At 43.2% G+C, this 19,813-nt stretch overlaps 1 protein-coding gene across 15 annotated transcripts in view; it reads left to right on the forward strand.

Moving 5' to 3' along the window:
* ppfia1 (PTPRF interacting protein alpha 1) overlaps window positions 1–19,813 on the forward strand; it is a 54,140-nt gene that overhangs the window by 21,976 nt on the left and 12,351 nt on the right. For 5 of the 15 annotated variants that reach the window (XM_012879158.3, XM_021324812.2, XM_021324814.2 and 2 more), the window contains 17 exons: window positions 174–308; window positions 3,711–3,794; window positions 5,141–5,272; window positions 6,768–6,830; window positions 6,942–7,021; window positions 7,104–7,254; window positions 7,484–7,489; window positions 7,655–7,878; window positions 9,867–10,098; window positions 11,787–11,816; window positions 13,315–13,439; window positions 13,510–13,682; window positions 16,792–16,885; window positions 17,160–17,171; window positions 17,807–17,888; window positions 18,721–18,921; window positions 19,183–19,245. In XM_012879158.3, coding sequence (XP_012734612.2) covers window positions 174–308; window positions 3,711–3,794; window positions 5,141–5,272; window positions 6,768–6,830; window positions 6,942–7,021; window positions 7,104–7,254; window positions 7,484–7,489; window positions 7,655–7,878; window positions 9,867–10,098; window positions 11,787–11,816; window positions 13,315–13,439; window positions 13,510–13,682; window positions 16,792–16,885; window positions 17,160–17,171; window positions 17,807–17,888; window positions 18,721–18,921; window positions 19,183–19,245 — 1,887 coding nt within the window. The remainder of the gene's footprint in view (window positions 1–173; window positions 309–3,710; window positions 3,795–5,140; window positions 5,273–6,767; window positions 6,831–6,941; window positions 7,022–7,103; window positions 7,255–7,483; window positions 7,490–7,654; window positions 7,879–9,866; window positions 10,099–11,786; window positions 11,817–13,314; window positions 13,440–13,509; window positions 13,683–16,791; window positions 16,886–17,159; window positions 17,172–17,806; window positions 17,889–18,720; window positions 18,922–19,182; window positions 19,246–19,813) is intronic. The other 10 variants (XM_021324816.2, XM_021324815.2, XM_021324821.2 and 7 more) reach the window with 7 other exon arrangements.

Raw genomic sequence — 19,813 nt, forward strand, 5'->3', positions numbered from 1 at the left:
TTCCTGCCCACCCATCTCTTCATCCTGTCTCCCTTTGTCTCCCTCTTTCTCTCCCTCCGCCTGTCAGTCCTCTTTCTTTTCAGGCTTTTCACTTTGTGGAGCCGACCGCTGAGGCCGCAGCGCACACAGACCAGACGCCATTATGTTTGCTAATGACTTCTTCCCTCTTTCAGTCTGAGGAGAGGAACCGGCAGCTGCAGGAGAAGCTGGAGCTGGCCGAGCAGAAGCTGCAGCAGACCATCCGTAAAGCCGAGACTCTGCCGGAGGTGGAGGCGGAGCTCGCCCAGAGGGTCGCCGCCCTCACCAAGGTACGCCCACCTGGCACAGCGCCGAGTCTCACGCCAGCAGCTTTCATCAGTTCACCTCTGACCTCTGAGGATAAACATGCATTTTTTTTTTCTTTTTAGTTTTTAAACTTCGGAAAACCCATGAAATAAGCAGGAATTTTATCTTTGTCAGTTTTTTTAGGACGAAATGAAGGAATTTTTAGCAGTTCTTCCACCCAGAACGTTTCCACACCATTAAGCTTGGATCAGAAGTCTATAAATACTCTGCTGCACCTGCAAAAACAAAACTAAACATGAGTAAAATGTTCTTTATAATGAATGATTTGAGCAGGTAAAGAAGATTATCTGCCAATGGAATAAGATTTTTGCACTTAAACTAGAAACTCATCTTCATCTTATTTCAAGTGCAGTTTAATAATAATAATAATAATACATTTTATTTAAAAGGCGCCTTTCTAGACACTCAAGGTCACCGTACAGAAGGGTAAAAAACAGAATGTCGGAAACAAAATCAAAACAAAAAACATTTAAAAAATAAATAAATAAATACAGAGGCTGGGACAGGGAAATTGATAATTAAAGAGATAAACTAGTTTATCTAGTTATCTTATTTTAGAGGTCATAATACTCATCCATAGACAGATAATCTTATTTTCCTGCTCAAACCAAGGACAAATACACTCGTTTCTAGAAACATTTTACTTATTTTTAGTTCTTTTTGTAGCGCCCATTAATTCAACTTTGAGAAGTTGAAACTTGGTGAAACTAATCCATGAAATGGCGACATGTCCTGACTTTATTTGGTACCGATCAGAATCGCTTGGCTGATTCAGAGTCTCGGCACCTCGTTAACGCTTCCAGCCTCATTAAATTTAACGCATGATAATAAAACAATGTTTCATCATCGGGGGGGACGATGGTTGAGGATCAGCCTCTCTGGGATCTGTGTTTCTATAGAAATTAGGTTAGGAGAAGAGAGCTTTTCATATTCAATATTTAATAAGGTTTTAGGCCCAGATGATGAAGCTATAAAATGTTTAGTACCTTAGTAATCTAACAAAAGTATGTGTGGCCTTTGTTTTTTAGCTGTAGTAGAGGATAAATAAGCGCAGACTCCAGCAGGACGGTGTGTGAGTTGATCATAAAGATACACATAATATAATTCCAGGGTTATTATAGGTTCCCAGAGGACGACATCCACGGAGGAACTGCTGAGGAAGCCGCCGGTTCTGCTCCTCCAAACATCAACTCAGATCTATTTATAGAAAGCTGCTCCTGTTTTTATCCATTTATAGTTTCAGTCTTTGTCTCGGAGAAGCTCGGCTGATCTCAGCTCAGTCCCAACACTCAGCACCTTATTAGTGTCGGATCTAAAACCTTTCCTTCAACATTATTCACAGCTGAAAACAGCCATCTGGTAATATGACATGAAAGCCAGCAAAATGCTTTTTAATAATTTACCAGGTAGCAGAACCAGGTCCAAGCTTTGATTCTGCCTAAAATCACGATAAAAAAAAAGTTTTCCTTGATTTCCAGACATGCAAATTATGGTAAACTCAGCTACAATTGGTAAACGGATTAAACGTTAGGCTTATTAATGCTAAACAAAAACCTATTTCTGCTGCGTTCTTTATGTAGAACTGTTTGTATTTCTAATTTAAGCTGGATGCCATAAATAGGACAGAAATGTTTGTTAGTTTAGAGCAACTAGAGCCCAGATTGTTCTGAATGTGGTCAGAGCGGCGAGGTTCCCCCGGTTCCTCGTGGATTATCCGTTTTTGTGACGACGGCCCTTTCCGCTCTGCAGCAGCTGAAACATCGGCGCATTAAACCCAAATGTGAAGCTTTTCAGACCCAGAAACGCATCATTCACAACCTTTGCCTCGTTTATCTTTAAATATGTCACTAAAAATTCAGTTTTTCTCCTAATAGATGAGTTCAAGTTCAGTTTTATACCTCAGAGACAAAATGAGTTTTCGTCTTTTTGGGTTTAAAATGTTCAGGTTGTAATTTTAAAACAGTTTTTTTTTCCTAAATCCTTTTCCCATCCAAGCCGTTTCCTCTGTGGCTGCAGCTGGAAGCGGCTGTGAAACACGGCAGAGAACGAGCAGATGTCCTTCATGTTGTCCTCCTCAGTGTCTGCCCCGTGTAGCTCTGTGGTGGACGTTTGTCCTCACATCCGTCCACAGCGTGTCTCCCCGCTCCGTCCTCTGGTCCGGTGGTGGACGGTCAAAGCAGACGCCCCGGCTTTGTGTCGTCGGCGACGTTCTCCTGCTTTCTCTCCAGCAGCCATGGTTGTCGGTGCTGAAGTCACATGACCACCCTGTCTTCTCTCTCTGTCCTGTTGTTTTGTTGGGTGGACCTGCTGCTCCACCGTCTCCGTGTCAAACCCTCGGTGCTCTCTGCGGCGCTAAGACTCGCTCCAAGGTAGACCGGCGTTACGGACCGGGCTGAACCGGGCTTCTCTCTGGACTTAACCAGAATCAACACCAATGACCCAAAGTTAGCTACACTTGTTGTTCTGGTTAAGTCCAGTTTCCAAACTGAAATCTGCACTGCAAAAATGGATCTAAAAATAAGTAAAATGTTCTTAAAATTAGTGCATTTGTCCCTGATTTGAGCAGCTAAATAAGATTATCTGCCAGTGGAATGAGTATTTTGACCCCTAAAATAAGATAATTAGACATCCTGCGCTTGAAATAAGATGATTGAGATGAATTGTTCCTATTTTAAGTGCAAAAATCTAATTCCACTGGCAAATCATCTTATTTACCTACTCAAATCAAGGACAAATACACTAATTTTAAGAACCGTCCGTCCGTCCGTCCGTTCGTTGTCTTCCGCTTATCCGGGGTCGGGTCGTGGGGGCAGCAGCTTCAGTAGGGAGGCCCAGACGTAATTTTAAGAACATTTTACTTATTTTTAGTTCAGTTTTTGCAGTGTGGAGATGTTTAAGAACAGCTGAGGTTTGGGGTTCTGGTGCTGTTTGATGTTGGGTTTAACACACAGGAGGTTCTGATGGGATCCAGCATTAAAACACACTTATTGCCTCTTAGCTGCTGTTCAGGTAGCCGGTGTTCTGTTACTTTATCGCAGAGAACCTTCTTTCACCATTTTAACAGGAATCCATATAAAACCGGGCCGATCCAGGGAGCATCTGTCTGCTTTATGGGTTTAAGTGTTTGTGGGGGTTAAGCTGCTGTTTTATAATAAAGTTAAATATTCATTTCTTTTCGTTTCTCAGCTGCACCTTACACCTTACTGACTCCATCCTTCAGAAGGACTTCCGAGTCCTTCTCTGGGATCGATGGTGGATTATTGGGAGAGGAGAGCTCTGCTCTGGGCTGGTAGATTAAAAAGGCCATAAACTGGTAACCCGTTTACGGATAAAATGGTTGTTTTGGTGTTTTTCTCTGTTTTCAGGCAGAGGAACGCCACGGCAATGTGGAGGAGCGCCTGAGACAGATGGAGGCCCAGCTGGAGGAGAAGAATCAGGAACTTCTCAGGGTGAGGAACCCTTCAGCCTCATTTTTATTTTAACGTATTATGGTGTCGTATATTCGCATCAAGCCAGCGATCGGTCCACAGTTTGGATTGGTTAATTTTTTTCCCTGAAGCACAAAATGCCGAATTTTCAGACCATAAAACGCACTAAATATTCTTCCCAAGTGTGTAAAATCCCTCCTTCACGTCCACAGCTCTCTATCGTCTCTGTGAGGAGGACAGAGTAGCTGGACTACACTGTCCTGTTTCTACCATAAAATAAACTTTTATAATAAATTAACTTACTAGGTTTATTGTTGCTAGCTCGTACTCCAGGCTGCCTTACATGAATGCACTTCTAGTTTAGACATTACAGTCAGGCAGTCTGGTAGACATCTCAGGGGTCCTATCAGGTAGTGACACAGTGTACCGTAATGCTCCTAATATCCACTGAGCGGAGCGGCTTGGTTGCTTAATAAAAGTCGTACTTAAACATGTTATAACATTTTTTGAGCACATTGTACCACGTAAAATCAGTCAGTAAGCACAACGGTGATCAACTATAAGGCGCACCATCAATTTTTGAGAAGATTTAAGGATTTTAAGTGCGCCTTATTGTCCAAAAAATATGGTAATCCTCTATTCAGTGTTAAAAATATTAGTGAGGAAACATCCTGCAGTTCAGGTTTAGGCGCTCTGGTTGCATTTCCCTAAATGTTTGTCATCTGTTTGATAAAAATGTTGTAAACGGTATTCTAAAATTTTATCTCTGGGCATTAAAAGTTATTCGCTATGAAAGCCCAAATTTACTGGGTGCTAAAATACGGCAGAAGATGAGACTGTCGACTGAAATTTAGAGGCTATATTTATTAAAATGGTGAACTAAGAAAACGAGAGGATTAGGTCAAAATGATCCAATAATAGGAAGAAGAGGTCAACAGTGAAATATTAGATAAAAAAACAAAAAAAAATTAATTAGATTAGCAGGATCTTCATGGAAATCGCAGGTTTTGCTCATGAAAAGCAGCTGGAAGTTGATTTTCTGGATTCCCGGCCACTTCCTGGATGTTGCTGTCAGAACAGAAGTACTGCTGTTTGCTCACGTTTTCAGTTTTCTCTACGGTTTGAATAAAATCTGAAATAAACCCTTTAAGAGTTTTACTGCCGGCTGATCTGACATCTGCACCGTGTTACTGAATCCAGGACGGCTTCATTTGGGTTCAGCTGAACACGTTGCACATCTGGAAGAAATGAAAGAGTAAACTGCTGGGTGGTTTTCTACAGATTATTAAATGATTGTTTTGTGTTAATCCTAAATAAGTGAAAAGAAAGTAAATGTAACCCGTTTTAAATGTTTTTTGCTTCTGCAGGCGAGGCAGCGAGAGAAGATGAACGAGGAGCACAACAGACGTCTGTCTGAGACGGTGGATAAACTCCTGTCAGAGTCCAACGAGAGGCTGCAGCTTCACCTCAAAGAGAGGATGTCTGCTCTGGAGGACAAGGTGATGATGGCTCCTCCCTGCAGAGGTCAGGGAGGGAAGCTGCTGATGCTGAATCCATGGATGTGTTACATGGTGGCCGTTATTTCTGGTTAAAGACCAAAAAATCTGATTATTTACATGAATAACATCATTTATTAGGCCAAAACCAATCAGTGGGGGACAATTCAGTCCTCGTTTAGAGAAATTTATAATTTAATTGTCACTTCCCTGTTTGGCAAAACAGTGTTAATATTTGTGGAATTATGTACCTTTTGATTAAGTCATGTAGTCATTTTATTATTAACAAATATCTTTAGTGTCCAAATATGTGCTTCAATTAATCTTCTAATTAAATATTTCTACTGAGCGACAAATAAAGAACCATCCAATACTAAAACAAAGTGTTTTTAACCCACATGGATCTGGTGCTTACAAAATATTTTTACAGTGTAAACAAGGATCCTTGATATAATATTAATCAGCAGCCCTGTATGAATTCTGCCTTTCTGCTTATTTAGCATTATATTTTCTTCAGTGATACACTCCAGTTTCAGTCTGGCTGCACCAGAACCTGCTGTTGTAGTTGTTGTTATCATTAGCCACATTAGTGCATTTCAGTGTTACAACTAAACAGAGGTGATGGAGAAGGGTTCACTGGTTTCATTGTTTTACTATTTATTAGCCGACTGAACCGTCAGCTGTTTAACATTTTCCTGCGATGATTTGTGCAGCAGCAGAACGGCTCAAAAGCACAAACCAACCAACAGTCATTAGGCCGTCTGTGTCTGTGAAGCTGATATTTAAACAAATGGTGTTAGCTTATGTCGTACAGGAAGTTCACTACTACACTGTTACGGATAATGGAGCTTTACGGAGCTTTTTATGTTCTCAGACATCAAGGTTGTCGCGTTAGCTCGTAGCATTAGCTCGTAGCATTAGCTTGTAGCATCATTCAGCTTCTTTTAGGGAAGGTTCATCCTAACAACTGTTCTGTGTTTGTCATGTTGATAAAGAGGTTGTCGTGTTTTGCTGGTTGAACTCGACATGTTGGAGTTTAAACGTCGAGCAGCAGATGAGCTGCGGAGAGTCTCTGTTGTTGCAGCGCTGCAGACAGAAGAAATGTGACAGTTTAGGCAAATGAAACGGGTCAGCTTATGCCAATTTAGACGCACATTAGCATCTATGAATAATACATTTTTTTAGGTATAAATTTTATTGCGATATCTTTTATTTTGCCAACCCTATTTGTGACTGAGAGACGAGTTTTTTATTTCCCAGAAGTTGGGTGAACAAGGACTGGGTGGGAAATATGTGAACAAACTTTAAAGGTCTTCATAAAGGCTGGAGAACGTGTTGATGACAGGAAACTCAACTCTATTCTAAAAGGGAATTTCAAACCAATTATTTCTACATTTGGGGAGCTTAACGGTTTTTATATAGTTGTTGTTTTGCATCGTGTAGAGTCCAAAGTGTCGATCAGCTGTTGTTTACAGCGGTTGTTTGCCTCTCTGTTCAGAACGCCCTGATTAGAGAACTGGAGCACACCAAGAAGCTGATTGAGGAATCTCACCATGAGAAGGTGAGTTTCTTCCTGCGTCGGTCTTTTCCCTCATATTTACATTCTCCGTTGGGTTTTATTCGCTCTAACACGCCTCTTGTCTACATAATCTGTGACTGTATTTTCCTGCAGGAGCAACTCCTCATCCAGATTGAGACGATGAGGGCAGAGCATGAGCAGGGCAGGAGCCGGAGTAACTCCTTACTGCACGGGTAAACGGCCCGACGGTTACCAGCGACTCCTCTTTATTTCCCTTAGCTTTGCTCTAAGTGCTGGATTAATGTTTTTCCCCAGACGCTCTCAGCTGGGCAGCACGCCTGACTTCAGGTACCCAGTCTCGGCGTCCTCCATGATGGACAGCAACTCTGAGCATTACGGCAGCGCTCTGGTTCTGAGGCGGCCTCAGAAAGGACGCGTGGCTGCACTGCGGGACGAGCCGTCCAAGGTGAGCGATTTATTCATCTCTCCACATGCCAGATCTGAGCTAACCAAGCAGGAGCAGCCACTCTGAGATGATTTCCTGTTTAAAGTAAAGACGCACGTTACGTTTGTCTCTTTGCTGCACGTGTGACCATGTGACCTGTCCACTGTCCCCGTTTCTACGATGCTCAAACTCTTTCTGATGATTTTCCTCTTTTCTGCTTCTCTTTGTTTGCTTCCTCTGTGGACCTCAGCGACATGTAAGTCGGTCTGCTTGGTAACACCGTCAGCGTTTGTGTGCTGCTTTGAGTCCGTTTGACCTGTTAACCCTTTCCTGCCCACTAAACCGCTCCGGCTTCATCCTCCGCCGGCCTGACCGTCCTGACCCGCCGCTGCTTGTGTCCTCCCTCTGAACGCCGCCCCAGGTGCAGACTCTGAACGAGCAGGAGTGGGAGCGCATGCAGCAGGCCAACGTCCTGGCTAACGTGGCCCAGGCCTTCGAGAGCGACATGGACGTGTCGGACCTGGAGGAGGACCGGGAGACGATCTTCAGCTCGGTGGACCTGCTGTCCCCTGCTGGTCAGGCCGACGCGCAGACGCTGGCCTTGATGCTGCAGGAGCAGCTGGACGCCATCAACAACGAAATCAGGTTATTGTCCTGAATTATGTCTGTGCTGCAGACCTGCTAAAGTCCTCATCAGTGTCTGAAGGTCCATTTTCTGCTCATCACGGAGTTCTGGACCAACTCGGCCCAGAATGCTCCTAAACCAGCGGTCCCAGCCTCTTCTGGGCCATTTTAGATTCAGATATTTGTCCAGTGGATAAATACAACAAAATAAAACAGCACGACCTGAATAAAGTATTTTTAGATAACTATAATAATAAACGTGAATCCACTGTCTCCACACATGCAACCTTATTAGTAGCGTCCTCGCTGGTTACTATGGTAAAGTTTTAACAAATCTTCAAAATAAGACACAAAAACAAACTTAGAGAGTGCAAAGAGTCCGACCCACCATGACGCTGAATCAGTGGGAGTTCCTCGTTCCTCGCTGGCACCTGTTTATTCTGTTAATTGGTTCTGGATTTCTGTCACTGCTGAAAAAAAAAAACGCTTCACACAAACAGGATGTTTGTGTCGTCTCCTGCTGCTCCTAAAGCCGCCGTCATTCATGACCTCCAGCAGCTCAGGTTCTGCTGGATTCATCTGGTTGGTTGACTAATGGGTCACAGATCCGTTCAATTCCTCCCTGGAGAGCCGGCGCTCCCTGCTTAGGGCTGGACGACATATCGATCAAATAAAAATCATTTCAATTGATATTGATAATTATCAACAAATTCAAAATATACCTTTTAAGACCTTTTTTTAGATACAGACACAAACACTGAATTCAAATTCAACCCTTTATTCAACCAACTTTTAAGCAAAAAGAATGCGTGTTCTCTGAATGCTGAGGAGGGCGAAGCTTGGTTCCTGGGTCTGCGTTGTGATTGGTTGGGAGGTTTTAATGATGTAATATTAACCTACATGATAGGCTAGAATGTAAAAGGAAGAAAAACTTTTATTCTATTGAAGTTTTTATTGACACTTTTTTATCTATCGATCGATATATATTGATATTGAATTATTGTTCAGCGCTATCCCTGCATGTTATTTAGTTACAGATGGAAGTCGTAGCTCTTCTTCGTCTCCTCACTTGGCCTTTTCTCCATCATAAACAACTTTTTCCCCCTCTTGCTAGCTTAGGTTTAATTTTAGCAGTAACGCGTCACGTGAGCCAGACACACATCGAGAGCGCGTTGTAAACTGATGTCACCGGGACCCGTTGCTCAAACTTAGATAGTAAATAAAACAGATAAATTACTGATGGTTTCTATGCGGCCCGGTACCAAATGGGCCGGTACCGACTCGGGGTTTGGGGACCGTTACTTTGAAGGACCTCCATCTTTTTTTGCTGCATTTGTGCAGCTTTCTAGAAATGGATCTAGCCTCTAAAACATAAATGATGTTTTCGTTGTCGTCTTAGAGCTCGACAGTTATTCCTGAATTTTTATTGTTGTAAAAAGTGTTTACAATTTAGTAATTTATACTTATATACTGAGTTGTACTTTTTTGTTCATTTGAGTAAAAATTTAAACTTCTGTAGACAGAACTCAGAACCGCAGTGCAGCTAGACGCTTGTAACGCCGCTTTATGCCAGATTGCAATAGATTTTATGTAATAAAATGTCACTAAAACCACTTTTTGTAATAGTTTCTGTCGCATTATGCTAGATAATTATCACATTTTGCTGTCATTACAAAATGTTGCAGGTTCTGCTTTTTAAAAGTGATAACATAACAATGTGCCGCTATAAACCAGTCATTGTTCATCCTAATCAATGTAGCTTTAATAACTGTCGCGTTGTGGATCCTAAACGTTTAAATCAGTGGTAACTCTGGAGGAGCTGCACACATCCACGCCTCTGGTGGGACAATCTGTCCAGGGAAAACTATTTAGTGGTGTAAGTTTATAAGTTTACAGCTACCACTGTAGTAGCACTGGTGGGAGACACAATAATAATAATAATAATAATAATTAATAATAATAATAATAATAATAATAATGTTGTTTGCGTCTCTCCTTTAACCCGGCAGGATGATCCAGGAGGAGAAGGAGAGCACGGCCATCCGAGCTGAGGAGATCGAGTGCAGAGTCGGCAGCAGCGACGGCCTGGGGGGGCGTTTCCGCTCCCTCAGCTCCATCCCCCCCTCCCTGTGCGCCGGCTCCTCGCTGGGAGGATCCCCGCCCAACTCGGGCCAGTCCACCCCCAGACGCATCCCCCGCAGCCCCAACAGGGAGCTGGATCGGATGGGGGTGATGACCTTGGTAATGATCCTCACCTCAGTTATTTAACTGCTTAAACATTATAACAGCATTTCTAATAAATCCATTTCGTGTTTTGATTCTGTGGAGATTTAGGGAAGGGTTTTTATTTTCTGTGTTTATTAATTTATATTCGTTTGATGCATTTGATCAGTGTGACAGATGTCGGTTATTAACCATTTGTTGTGCCGCTGCCTCTAGCAGTATTGCTATGACCCTTACATCATCCAGAGCTCCCTGTCCCAGCAGACAGTAACTTACCTGCCGTATGGCGCTGCGGGCTTCAGCGCCCCCCCACAGCCCTGTAGCTATTCACCATACTACCAGGTACCTGCAGACGACCCTTCCTTCCCTCTGGGTGGGTGCAGCCTCTCCCTTCCTCTCCTTTCTCCACCTCCCTCTGCAGCAGGGATCTGTGTGAGACGAAGCCGAGAAGAACCCAGAACTGCCTGAAACGGGTCGGTTTATCTCACTCCACTCAGGTTTAATCTGATCCGGTTCCAGCAGCGCGCGTGTCTGCCGTGTTTTTAGATAAAATCAAACTTCCAGATTCATCAGCATGGAGCATTTATTAGCCCATTAGTCGAGTTTCTCTCGTATAAATCAGCCGACGTGTCTCTGACGGTGAAGATCCTGATCCTGGTAAAAGTGGCTTTAGGATTAGCAGCTTCAGGGAATCTGCTTCTGATCGCTAACTGACGGCCGGCTGGAAGTAAATAGATCATTTTTGCTCATTAAGTGAATTTTTCCTCTTCCTGTTTCCCTTTTATAGTCGTGTAATCTGTCGCTCAGCCCGGCCTCCGTGAGCCGAGCGAAGGAAATGAGTGATTAGGTATTTTTCCCCGGGGGGCACAGAAACGCCCGCAGAAATGTGGCACGCTTGTGGTTTATTTGCTCTTCTAATGTCAGGTTTGTGAGGAATGTGGGAGGGGAATAACCCCCCCCCCAACATGTTTTTCTTTTTTTCTTGTGGAAAGTCTTTCTGCAGCCGCGACAGGTCGTAAATTTAGCTGCTATTCTTCGCCTCGCCCTGTAACTCATCGAGCTCTTTGACTAACTGGTGACAGCTAACCCGTCCTGCTGCCGTCCCCGGAGCTTTCAGGCTGAATAACAGCTTCATGAAGCCGGCTGCACCCATCCCACCGCCCTCGTCCTCCAGCATGGTGTTACAGTGACTTCTAACTGCGTGCAGTGCTGCTTCTGCACAGTTTTTTTTTTCTCACACACTGTAAAAAAGGAACTAAAAATAAGTCAGATCTTCTTGAAATGAGTGCAATCTTTCTTGATTTGAGCAGGTAAGTAAGATTATCTGCCAATAGAATGAGTGTTTTGACCCCTAATATAAGATGATTAGATATACTGCACTAAGAATAAGATGATGGAGATGAGTTGTTCCTGTTTTAAGCGCAAAAAAATCTTATTCCATTGGCAGATATTCTTATTTACCTGCTCAGATCAAGGGCAAATGCACTTATTTCAAACTTTTTTTACTTTTAGTTCACTTTTTGCAGTGCACAACAGGAAAAGCCAGTTTCTGATTGCATCTTCTTGTGTGTTTAACAATGATCAAAGGTGAAATCCTGTGTGTCCTCTTCTGGTTTCCTGCTTTCATGTCTTTGTGCTCGGGTCCGGCGCTGATCTGCAGCTCACTAACTGCTCTTCTCCTCTCTCCTTTTTCTGCCACGCTTCAGCCTAGCGACCTGCGCAAGCATCGCAGGAAGGTAAAATTAGCTGCTTTACGGGGCTCTGTGTGTCGGTTTGATTCCCCCGTCTCCACAAACACTGATCATCAGATGTCTCTGCGTCCGCTTCTGTCCCAGATCCCACAGGTGTTACTCAAACGTTACAGTTGGGTTTTCATTTTCCTGCGCTCTGATTTCAGTTCATTACTTTGATGCTGCAGCTTCACGTGTTTCAACAGGAGGTCCGTCTAAAACTGTTTAGGAAATATGATAAATAGAGCTGGACGTTAATTCAATAACGATATAGATCGATCAATAGAGGAAAAAAGGTAAATAAAATGTTCAATAGGACAGTTTTCCTTCCTTCTGCATTCCAGCCAATCATTTAGGTTAATATTAGTCATTACATCCTCCCAACCAATCACAACGCATATCCAGCTTCACCAAGCTCCGCCCCCTTCAGAGAGTTCAGAGATCAGCTTCTTTTTTCTTTTCAAAAACTTAGTTTTGGTAAAAAGTTGGTTGAATAAAGGGTTGAGTTTGAATTCGGTGTTTTTGTCTATCTAAAAATAGGTTGCTAAGCAACAACATAAAATGGCCAGGGCTGCACTTAAAATATTTTGAATTTGTCGATAATTATCGATATCGATCAATATTATTTCTATTTTATCAAAATGCTTTATATCTGTCTGCCAGCCCTAATGATAAATAACTTTAAGTTGTAGAAGCTAATTAGCATTAGCAAGAAAAATCTAAACATTTCTCTTCAGTTTAATCTTTTCCTATAATTTAATGAACCAAATGATTAATTTTGTGATTGATATTAAAGGAATAATTTTTTTTACAGAAAATAAAATAAATACATTTTACTGATTCAGGTTCAGGAAGAGCAGTCATCGTCTCATGGAGGCGTTGCCGCTCAGACGGAGTCTCCTCCAGGTGATGGCGCTCTGAGCTGTCCAGCCAATAAGGAGCTGACTCTAGCCGCTTGTAGCCAGAATCTTATTTCAGTCATGATCCATTTCTCTCCACCTCAGTTGTGGATTTAGTGAATCTGCGCCGTTACTCAGAGAAGCCACCAGGTTCCTTAAACGTCTCCATTTTTGATCCCTTCGTCTTTTTTCCAAGAGAACCATCTTGATTCTGAGCTTTGAAATCAACACCACGCAGTGAACTGTCCCGTTTGATCTGTTTTAAATATGCTGACTATATATTCATACTTTAGCTCATTGTTAGCCCAACAGCTTCTGGAAAGTGTTAACTTTTCCCCAACCGTAGATTTCCAATAAACTGGATAAGACTAATAAAAAAAAAAAAACAGTATCTGCTGTCTGCAGTAGAATAAACTCAAATGTCCCTTTTCACGTATAATTTCCCTCCTGAACTTGGTGTGGGCGTGTGCTGCTGCTGATTTTAAAGCGTTTGAGTTCACTACGACGGGTTTTAGGCCTTTTGTGCAGAATAAAACTGAACTTTGTGCATTTTGCTTTTACCTGAAAGCGTCGCAGCATCATTCGCCTCTCTGTTCTTCACGCAGTCCGCTCAGGATGACAAGGCCACCATCCGCTGCGAGACGTCCCCCCCCACCACGCCGCGCTCCATGCGCCTGAACAGGGACGTAGGACACGCCTCCAGCCACGAGGACATCAGAGACATCCGAGGGTAGGGGCTTCTGTCTGGTTTAGCTCTTCGGTTTCTGCTGGTCGGTTCTGATCCGCGCCGCTTGTTGCAGCTTGGGGGGCCTGCAGGACGGCCAGGGCAGCAACCCCAGCAGCAGTAACAGCAGCCAGGACTCGCTCAACAAAGCAGCCAAGAAGAAGAGCATCAAGTCGTCCATTGGTCGCCTGTTCGGGAAGAAGGAGAAGGGCCGGCCCAGCATTCCTGGGAAGGACTCCCCCAGCCAAGGTCAGAGGTTACGCACCGGGGTGTCTTTACATCAGGTCACATGGTCGCACACAGCATCACGTTTGGATCGGCCGCTGAAAAGCAGATTGTTGGGTACAGAGAGGAAGGTGAGGTCTGTGGTGAGGGCTGGAGTAGGTGGAGGATGGAGGAGAGACGGGGGAGGTGTTAATGGACTAAAGGTGGCTGAGTCTTACTGGGGTCAGTCGTCCTGAGTCAGAGGAGAGGAGATGGGTAAAAGGACAGCGCCCCCAGGTGGTAGTGATGGATACTTAGGAGACGAGGGGACAGAACCGAAGACGTCCAGGGAGCACAATGAAAAGCATCACAGGTAAATTATTAGAGGGACCGATCAGGTAGAGCTGGACATGGTGGACAATAGGGGTGTGCAAAATAATCGTCATGACGATGCATCGCGATTCTAATTTTCACGATCTAGTGCATCGATTTGACGGCAAATATCGATTTATTAATTTAAAAAAATTAATAAATAAAATTGCATTAGTGGTTGGCGAACATCAGCCAAAAACAAGTGGAATACAACTTCATTGGTTTAAAGGACCACTGAGGCGATGTAAACAGCACTTATTATCCTTATTTTGTTATTTTAAGGTTTATAAATCCTAAGCACTTTTTGTCAGTGTGTCCACTCCAGTAACATTAATATTTGTTTTCATGGCAATACCTCCAAAAGTCGTTTCAATAAATACAGCTATGTATGAATTCTTTTTCTTTCAGTTATGTATCAATTGAAGACACTATCCAGATCATACACAGCCAGTCAGCCACTGGTAATGGCTGTATTTTTTTCTAACATTAAGTGAAAACATTGCAATGCATCGCAATTCATCACAATAATTCAAGTATCGTGATGAATCGTGATTCGAATCGTGACTTCTTTGGCAATACCCACCCCTAGTGGACAAGGTGGACACTGAGCATCAGAAAGGAGGATCATTTTGTCCATCTGATGACGCTTGGCTTGATGTCAACAACTATCTGATCAACTGTGGGATTATTTTACTGTAAATTTGTAGATTTCAGTGCAACCCAGGTAGGGCTGGACGACACAGTTTTAAGTTTTATCAAGAGTTACTATTATGATAACGATAAGACTGCAGCGTCTTTTTAGGTAACTGTGTGACTGCCTGTCAATTATAGCCCCATTAACACAAATACAGTCTGTAAAAAAACACATTTTATAATGTAACATTGTTTCATCAGGACACCAGTTGCTTAAAGAATTATGGTTTATATCACTAAACTGCATTTAATTGTATTTTCTGAGAAAATATGTGAGAATAAAAATCATCACATTAGCTCTGTAACTATATTTATTTATTTCTCTCCATTCCAGCCCAAAATTATGTAATACTTTTTACTTTTGCTCTCCATATTCATCACAAGCATTAGTTATTTTATTTCAAAAATGAATTATTCTGGTTTCTAAAACAAAGAAAAGAGAATAACTTAGGTTTACAGGAACTTTACTTCAGTGTTAATACATCTTTAATTGCTCAATAATAATAATCTATGCTTTGGCAAACTGTGGCTGTTCATGTGGAAAATAAAATAAACAATTTATCAACAGGTACTCTAGGATATTCTACTTATTACAAACTCAACATTGAGTCCAATGGATTATTTTATTTATTTATTTAATTACCAGCCCCAGTGGGAAATTAAAAACATCCACACTATGGATCTGTGACCTTTGGCCTCCGGGGACGAAGGCGTTGCCCTCTGGGAAAACCGGAGCGCTTATTTGACAAGAAGAGGAGAAAAGGGCCAACAGTTTATGTTGGTTAAGAAAAGCAACGAGCGCGTCTCTGCAGTCGGCGGCGATCTGCTGCCACCGTCATGGTTCTGGGGGTCTATAAATAAATTAAATTAATTTATTGTTACCTGGACGTATGGAGATCAGGGACAGTTAAAGGTGCACAAATCTTTCCCCTAGTTTTATGTTTTTGTGTTTTTTCTTTGCAATAATTAGGTCACAACATGGTGGGCATTAGGCTTATTAAAACCATTATTCAGTGTATTGATGCGCCCAAAAACCTGGAAACATAAAGTCTACAAACCTGGAGTGTTCCTTAGAAAGATGTCTGAGTGTGGATCAGTGGGTGTGGGGTCTGGATTAGGGTTTAATCCCGGGAGACGGGATTCCCGGGAAATCTGATCAAAACTATTTCCCGATTCCCGGGAAATGTTATGACGGGAAACGGGAAATGAAAGTTAAAAAAAAATAATCCAGTGCGCGTCTATTGTTTTACGTTGCATTCAGTAGCCTACCGCTGTACAGCCTAAGGAGGATGTCTACTGCCAGCTTTGTACGGGAGCATTTTAAAAAGGTTGAAAATGAAAACGCAAAGTGCATGTTGTGTGACCGGATTGTCAAGTGTTCTGGGGGGTCGACAAGTGGATTGCGCAGACATTTAGAATCTCAGCATAGGAAAGTTCCTGAAGAAAGCCCATCAACAAAACGTCTGTGGTAAATTACAGGAGACCTTTTATTCCACAAGGAGAAGGTTTATTTCCAGACACGAACAGCGTACAGCTCCACAACAGGCTCTTTTTCTCTTTCGGCTCTCTTCCTACTACCGCTCACTCTTCTTCTACGGTCAATAACATTCTCAAACGGTAACAGCGCTTCCTAGTGGTCATGTATGTATTACACTACATTTTCACAGTTACTACAACGTCTGAAAACGCTAGATGGCTACTTTAGCAAAGCTAGCAAGACGCTTGGTGAAATACTTGCGGAGATGGCAGCTTTTGATGGATTTACGTTTAATAGTATGGCAAAATGCGACTATCTCAGATCAGCACTTAAGAGAGATGGACATATTCTTCCCAAGAATCCCTCTGAAATCTTCCAACAGGTTAGAGGTTTTGCCAAAGAACAAAAAAACAAACTGGCCGATATATTCCAAGACATGGTGAAGCGAGGGATGCATTTTTCTTTGATGCGTTTTTCTTTGATGCGTTTTTCCCGGGATTCCCGGGAAATGCGTCGTCTTTTCCCGGGATTTGATACATCTCATTTTCGGGAAAAATATTAAACCCTAGTGTGGATCAGTGGGTGTGACGCTGCCGTGTTTCTGTGTTTCAGCTGGAACTCCTGATGCAGAGAGCTCGCCGAAGGAAGGCGTGGCCATGGCGTCGTTAGGCGGGCCCTCAGAGAAGAACAGGAAGCTGCAGAAGAAGTGAGTTTGCTGCTGCTGTGCAGGACGCCGCTAACGCAGAACACGTTGAGTTCAGTCAGCGCTGCTCCACTCCTGTCTTCCTCCCACACTGATTCCCGTCACACCTAGAATAATTCACTGTCTTCCTTTGCTGCGTCTGAAGCAGGCACATCACAGGCACCATGAATGTTGTTGCGCCCATGAATCGGCATCAGTTCATTGTGTTTTTTTTGTTTTGTTCTGTTCGCCCACCCTCGTCTTCTTTTCCACCATCCTCCTCTCATTCCATCTGTAGTCCAAAGACGGGGTAAGTTGGTTCACGTTGCTTTGTCTTCCTCCCATTCCTGGCTTCACATTTACCCAACCAGTAACTCCTCAGGACCCCACACAGCTGTCCCTCTGAATGCCTGATGGTTTTTCCACACTGCTCTTTCGCCTGCCTTCCACAGTGGAGCTTCACTAACAGGAATGTTTGTGCTGGTTCCTCCTGAGAGATTAACGGGGGATCGTTTAACTGTTCTTGTTTTACTGTTAGATTCTTTAGAGTAACGCTGCAGCCCCACCTAGTGGCTGACTGTATATCTATAATAAGTTATTGCAGTCTGATCAGATTTAAATGGCTTCCTGCTGTGCATGCCGTGTCCCTGCAGACCTAGAGGAACTAGTTTTCTGAGCCGGACCCAGACTGAGGTTCTGGTCCAGCGCTGGTGGTTTTTAAACGCTGAGGGTGTTTAAATAAAGATCTCCAGACCCTTTGACTCCTCCCGGGTTTCCCTTCCTGTTTTCTCTCAAACCCCTGCTCTTGGTTCTGACTGTGCATGGTCACTTCAGGTTTCTGGTGCGTTTAGACGGTGGTGATGACTGACTGCATGTTGAAGAGGCTTTTTTTTTGTCTGCAGGACTTGAAACTTGGTGGTAAGTTTTGTGTTTTTTGCCTCACAGGCACGAGCTGCTGGAAGAAGCTCGCCGGCAGGGCCTGCCCTTCGCTCAGTGGGACGGGCCGACCGTGGTGGCCTGGTTAGAGGTAGGAACCCTAGAGAAATTAATTGTTTCAGAGCAAACTGTGTGAATAAAAGCAGTATGTGTTGAGAAAAAGCCTCCATTTATGTGTTAAAACGGGCCCACAGCGCTGTTTTTAATCCTGGTAATGAAACTTGGACAAAAGGTGATGTGTAACTAGGGCTGGACGATAATTCAATAACAATATATGTCGATCGATTAAATATGGTAGAGAAAAGAATCAATAAAAAGTTCAATTGAATAAAGTTTTCCTTCCTTATGCATTCTAGTCATGTAGGTTAATATTACAGTCATTAAATCCTCCCAACCAATCACAACGCAGACCCAGGAACCAGGCTCCGCCCCCTTCATAGAGTTCAGAGAGCACGGGTTAATTTTAAATTTTTTTTAAAAACTTGCAGTTTTGGTAAAAAGTTTGTAAAATAAAGGTTTGAGTTTGAATTCAGTGTTTGTGTCTTTATCTAAAAATAAGTCGCTAAGCAACAGCATAAAAAGGCCATGGCTGCACTTAAAATATATGTTGGAATTTGTTGATAATTATTGATCAATATGATTTCTATTTTATAGATATGTTTTTGTTTTCTATGTCGTCCAGCCCTACGTGTAACTCTGAACGTTTTTTTTCAGCCTCTTCTTCAGTATGTTTTACTAAAGCTGCTTCATTCACTGATAAATTGAGTCTAGATGCTGAGATTAACTTTCCTTTCCTGACGATATTAACAGGATCCATGTTAATATCGTCAAACCCGCTGACCCTATTTTAAAGTTGCTAATTAAAGCCAATTAAAGCAGCGTGATTGACCCGTGCTGTCTCTCTGCTGCCCCCCTGTGGCCAGCTGTGGGTGGGCATGCCCGCCTGGTACGTGGCTGCATGCCGAGCCAACGTGAAGAGCGGCGCCATCATGTCGGCGCTTTCTGACACGGAGATCCAGAGAGAGATCGGGATCAGCAACCCGCTGCATCGCCTCAAACTGCGGCTGGCCATCCAGGAGATCATGTCGCTGACCAGCCCCTCGGCCCCGCCCACCTCCAGAACGGTACCACACACACACACCACATTCCTCTCATTGCTCCGTTCACACACTCCTGCCATCATTTACAGCATGTTTTTGATGCTTTAACACTTTTTTAACACGTACTAATGACTCACTTTTTGTGTTTTTTCGTTTTTTTTTTTTTCTCCTAACAATTAACGGACAAATTCTTCCTGGTTTGTTTTTCTCCTTCCCGCCTTGTTTCCGTCCTGCGTCACTGTTTCTGTTCTGCACGCTTCTGGTTGGGGGGTGTCACATGATCAGTCTACAGGCAACGTTTGGGTCACACACGAGGAGATGGAAAGTTTGGCAGCCACACCTCCTACGGTTAGTCCACCGGATCAGTTGAGCCACTCCAGCTTCACACGGCGGCGCTGACGTCTCGCTCCAAGCTGCCGAGCGATGATCGGGCTGCAGGCGGCTTGGAGCGAGGCGTCTCTGTTCAGCGTTAGCTTTGTTTCCTTCTCTGTCCGCCTGTCGGTTCCGCTCTCGCTGCTTTTTCTACTTTATGGTGTTTGTGCCTCATGGTGGATCAGTTGCTGCCTTTTTTTTGTTGTTGTTGTTGCGTAAATTCTTCATCCGAATTTTTCTTTCTCTATTTCTTTATTTTCCTAAAGTATTGTTAGCATGATTTCTGTCTAACTAGACAGTTTTTATGATGATATTTAGTTCTCTGGAGGATCATTGCAGAGATAAATCCCCTTTCAGACATTTCATGACTCATGAGCCAGATTTAAACGTCCCTCATGGGGAATCTAACAGATTTTGTTGCTGAAGGAATAAACCGATGAGGGTTTGACCCGAGACGTCCTGGCTCTGATTATAAATTACTGTTTCCAGGCTGTAACTGTCCATGGAAAACACCTTTCAGAGTTCCTCACTTGTAAAGTTCAGG

Source organism: Fundulus heteroclitus, chromosome 4, assembly GCF_011125445.2.
Source record: "Fundulus heteroclitus isolate FHET01 chromosome 4, MU-UCD_Fhet_4.1, whole genome shotgun sequence".
Lineage (NCBI taxonomy): Eukaryota > Metazoa > Chordata > Actinopteri > Cyprinodontiformes > Fundulidae > Fundulus > Fundulus heteroclitus.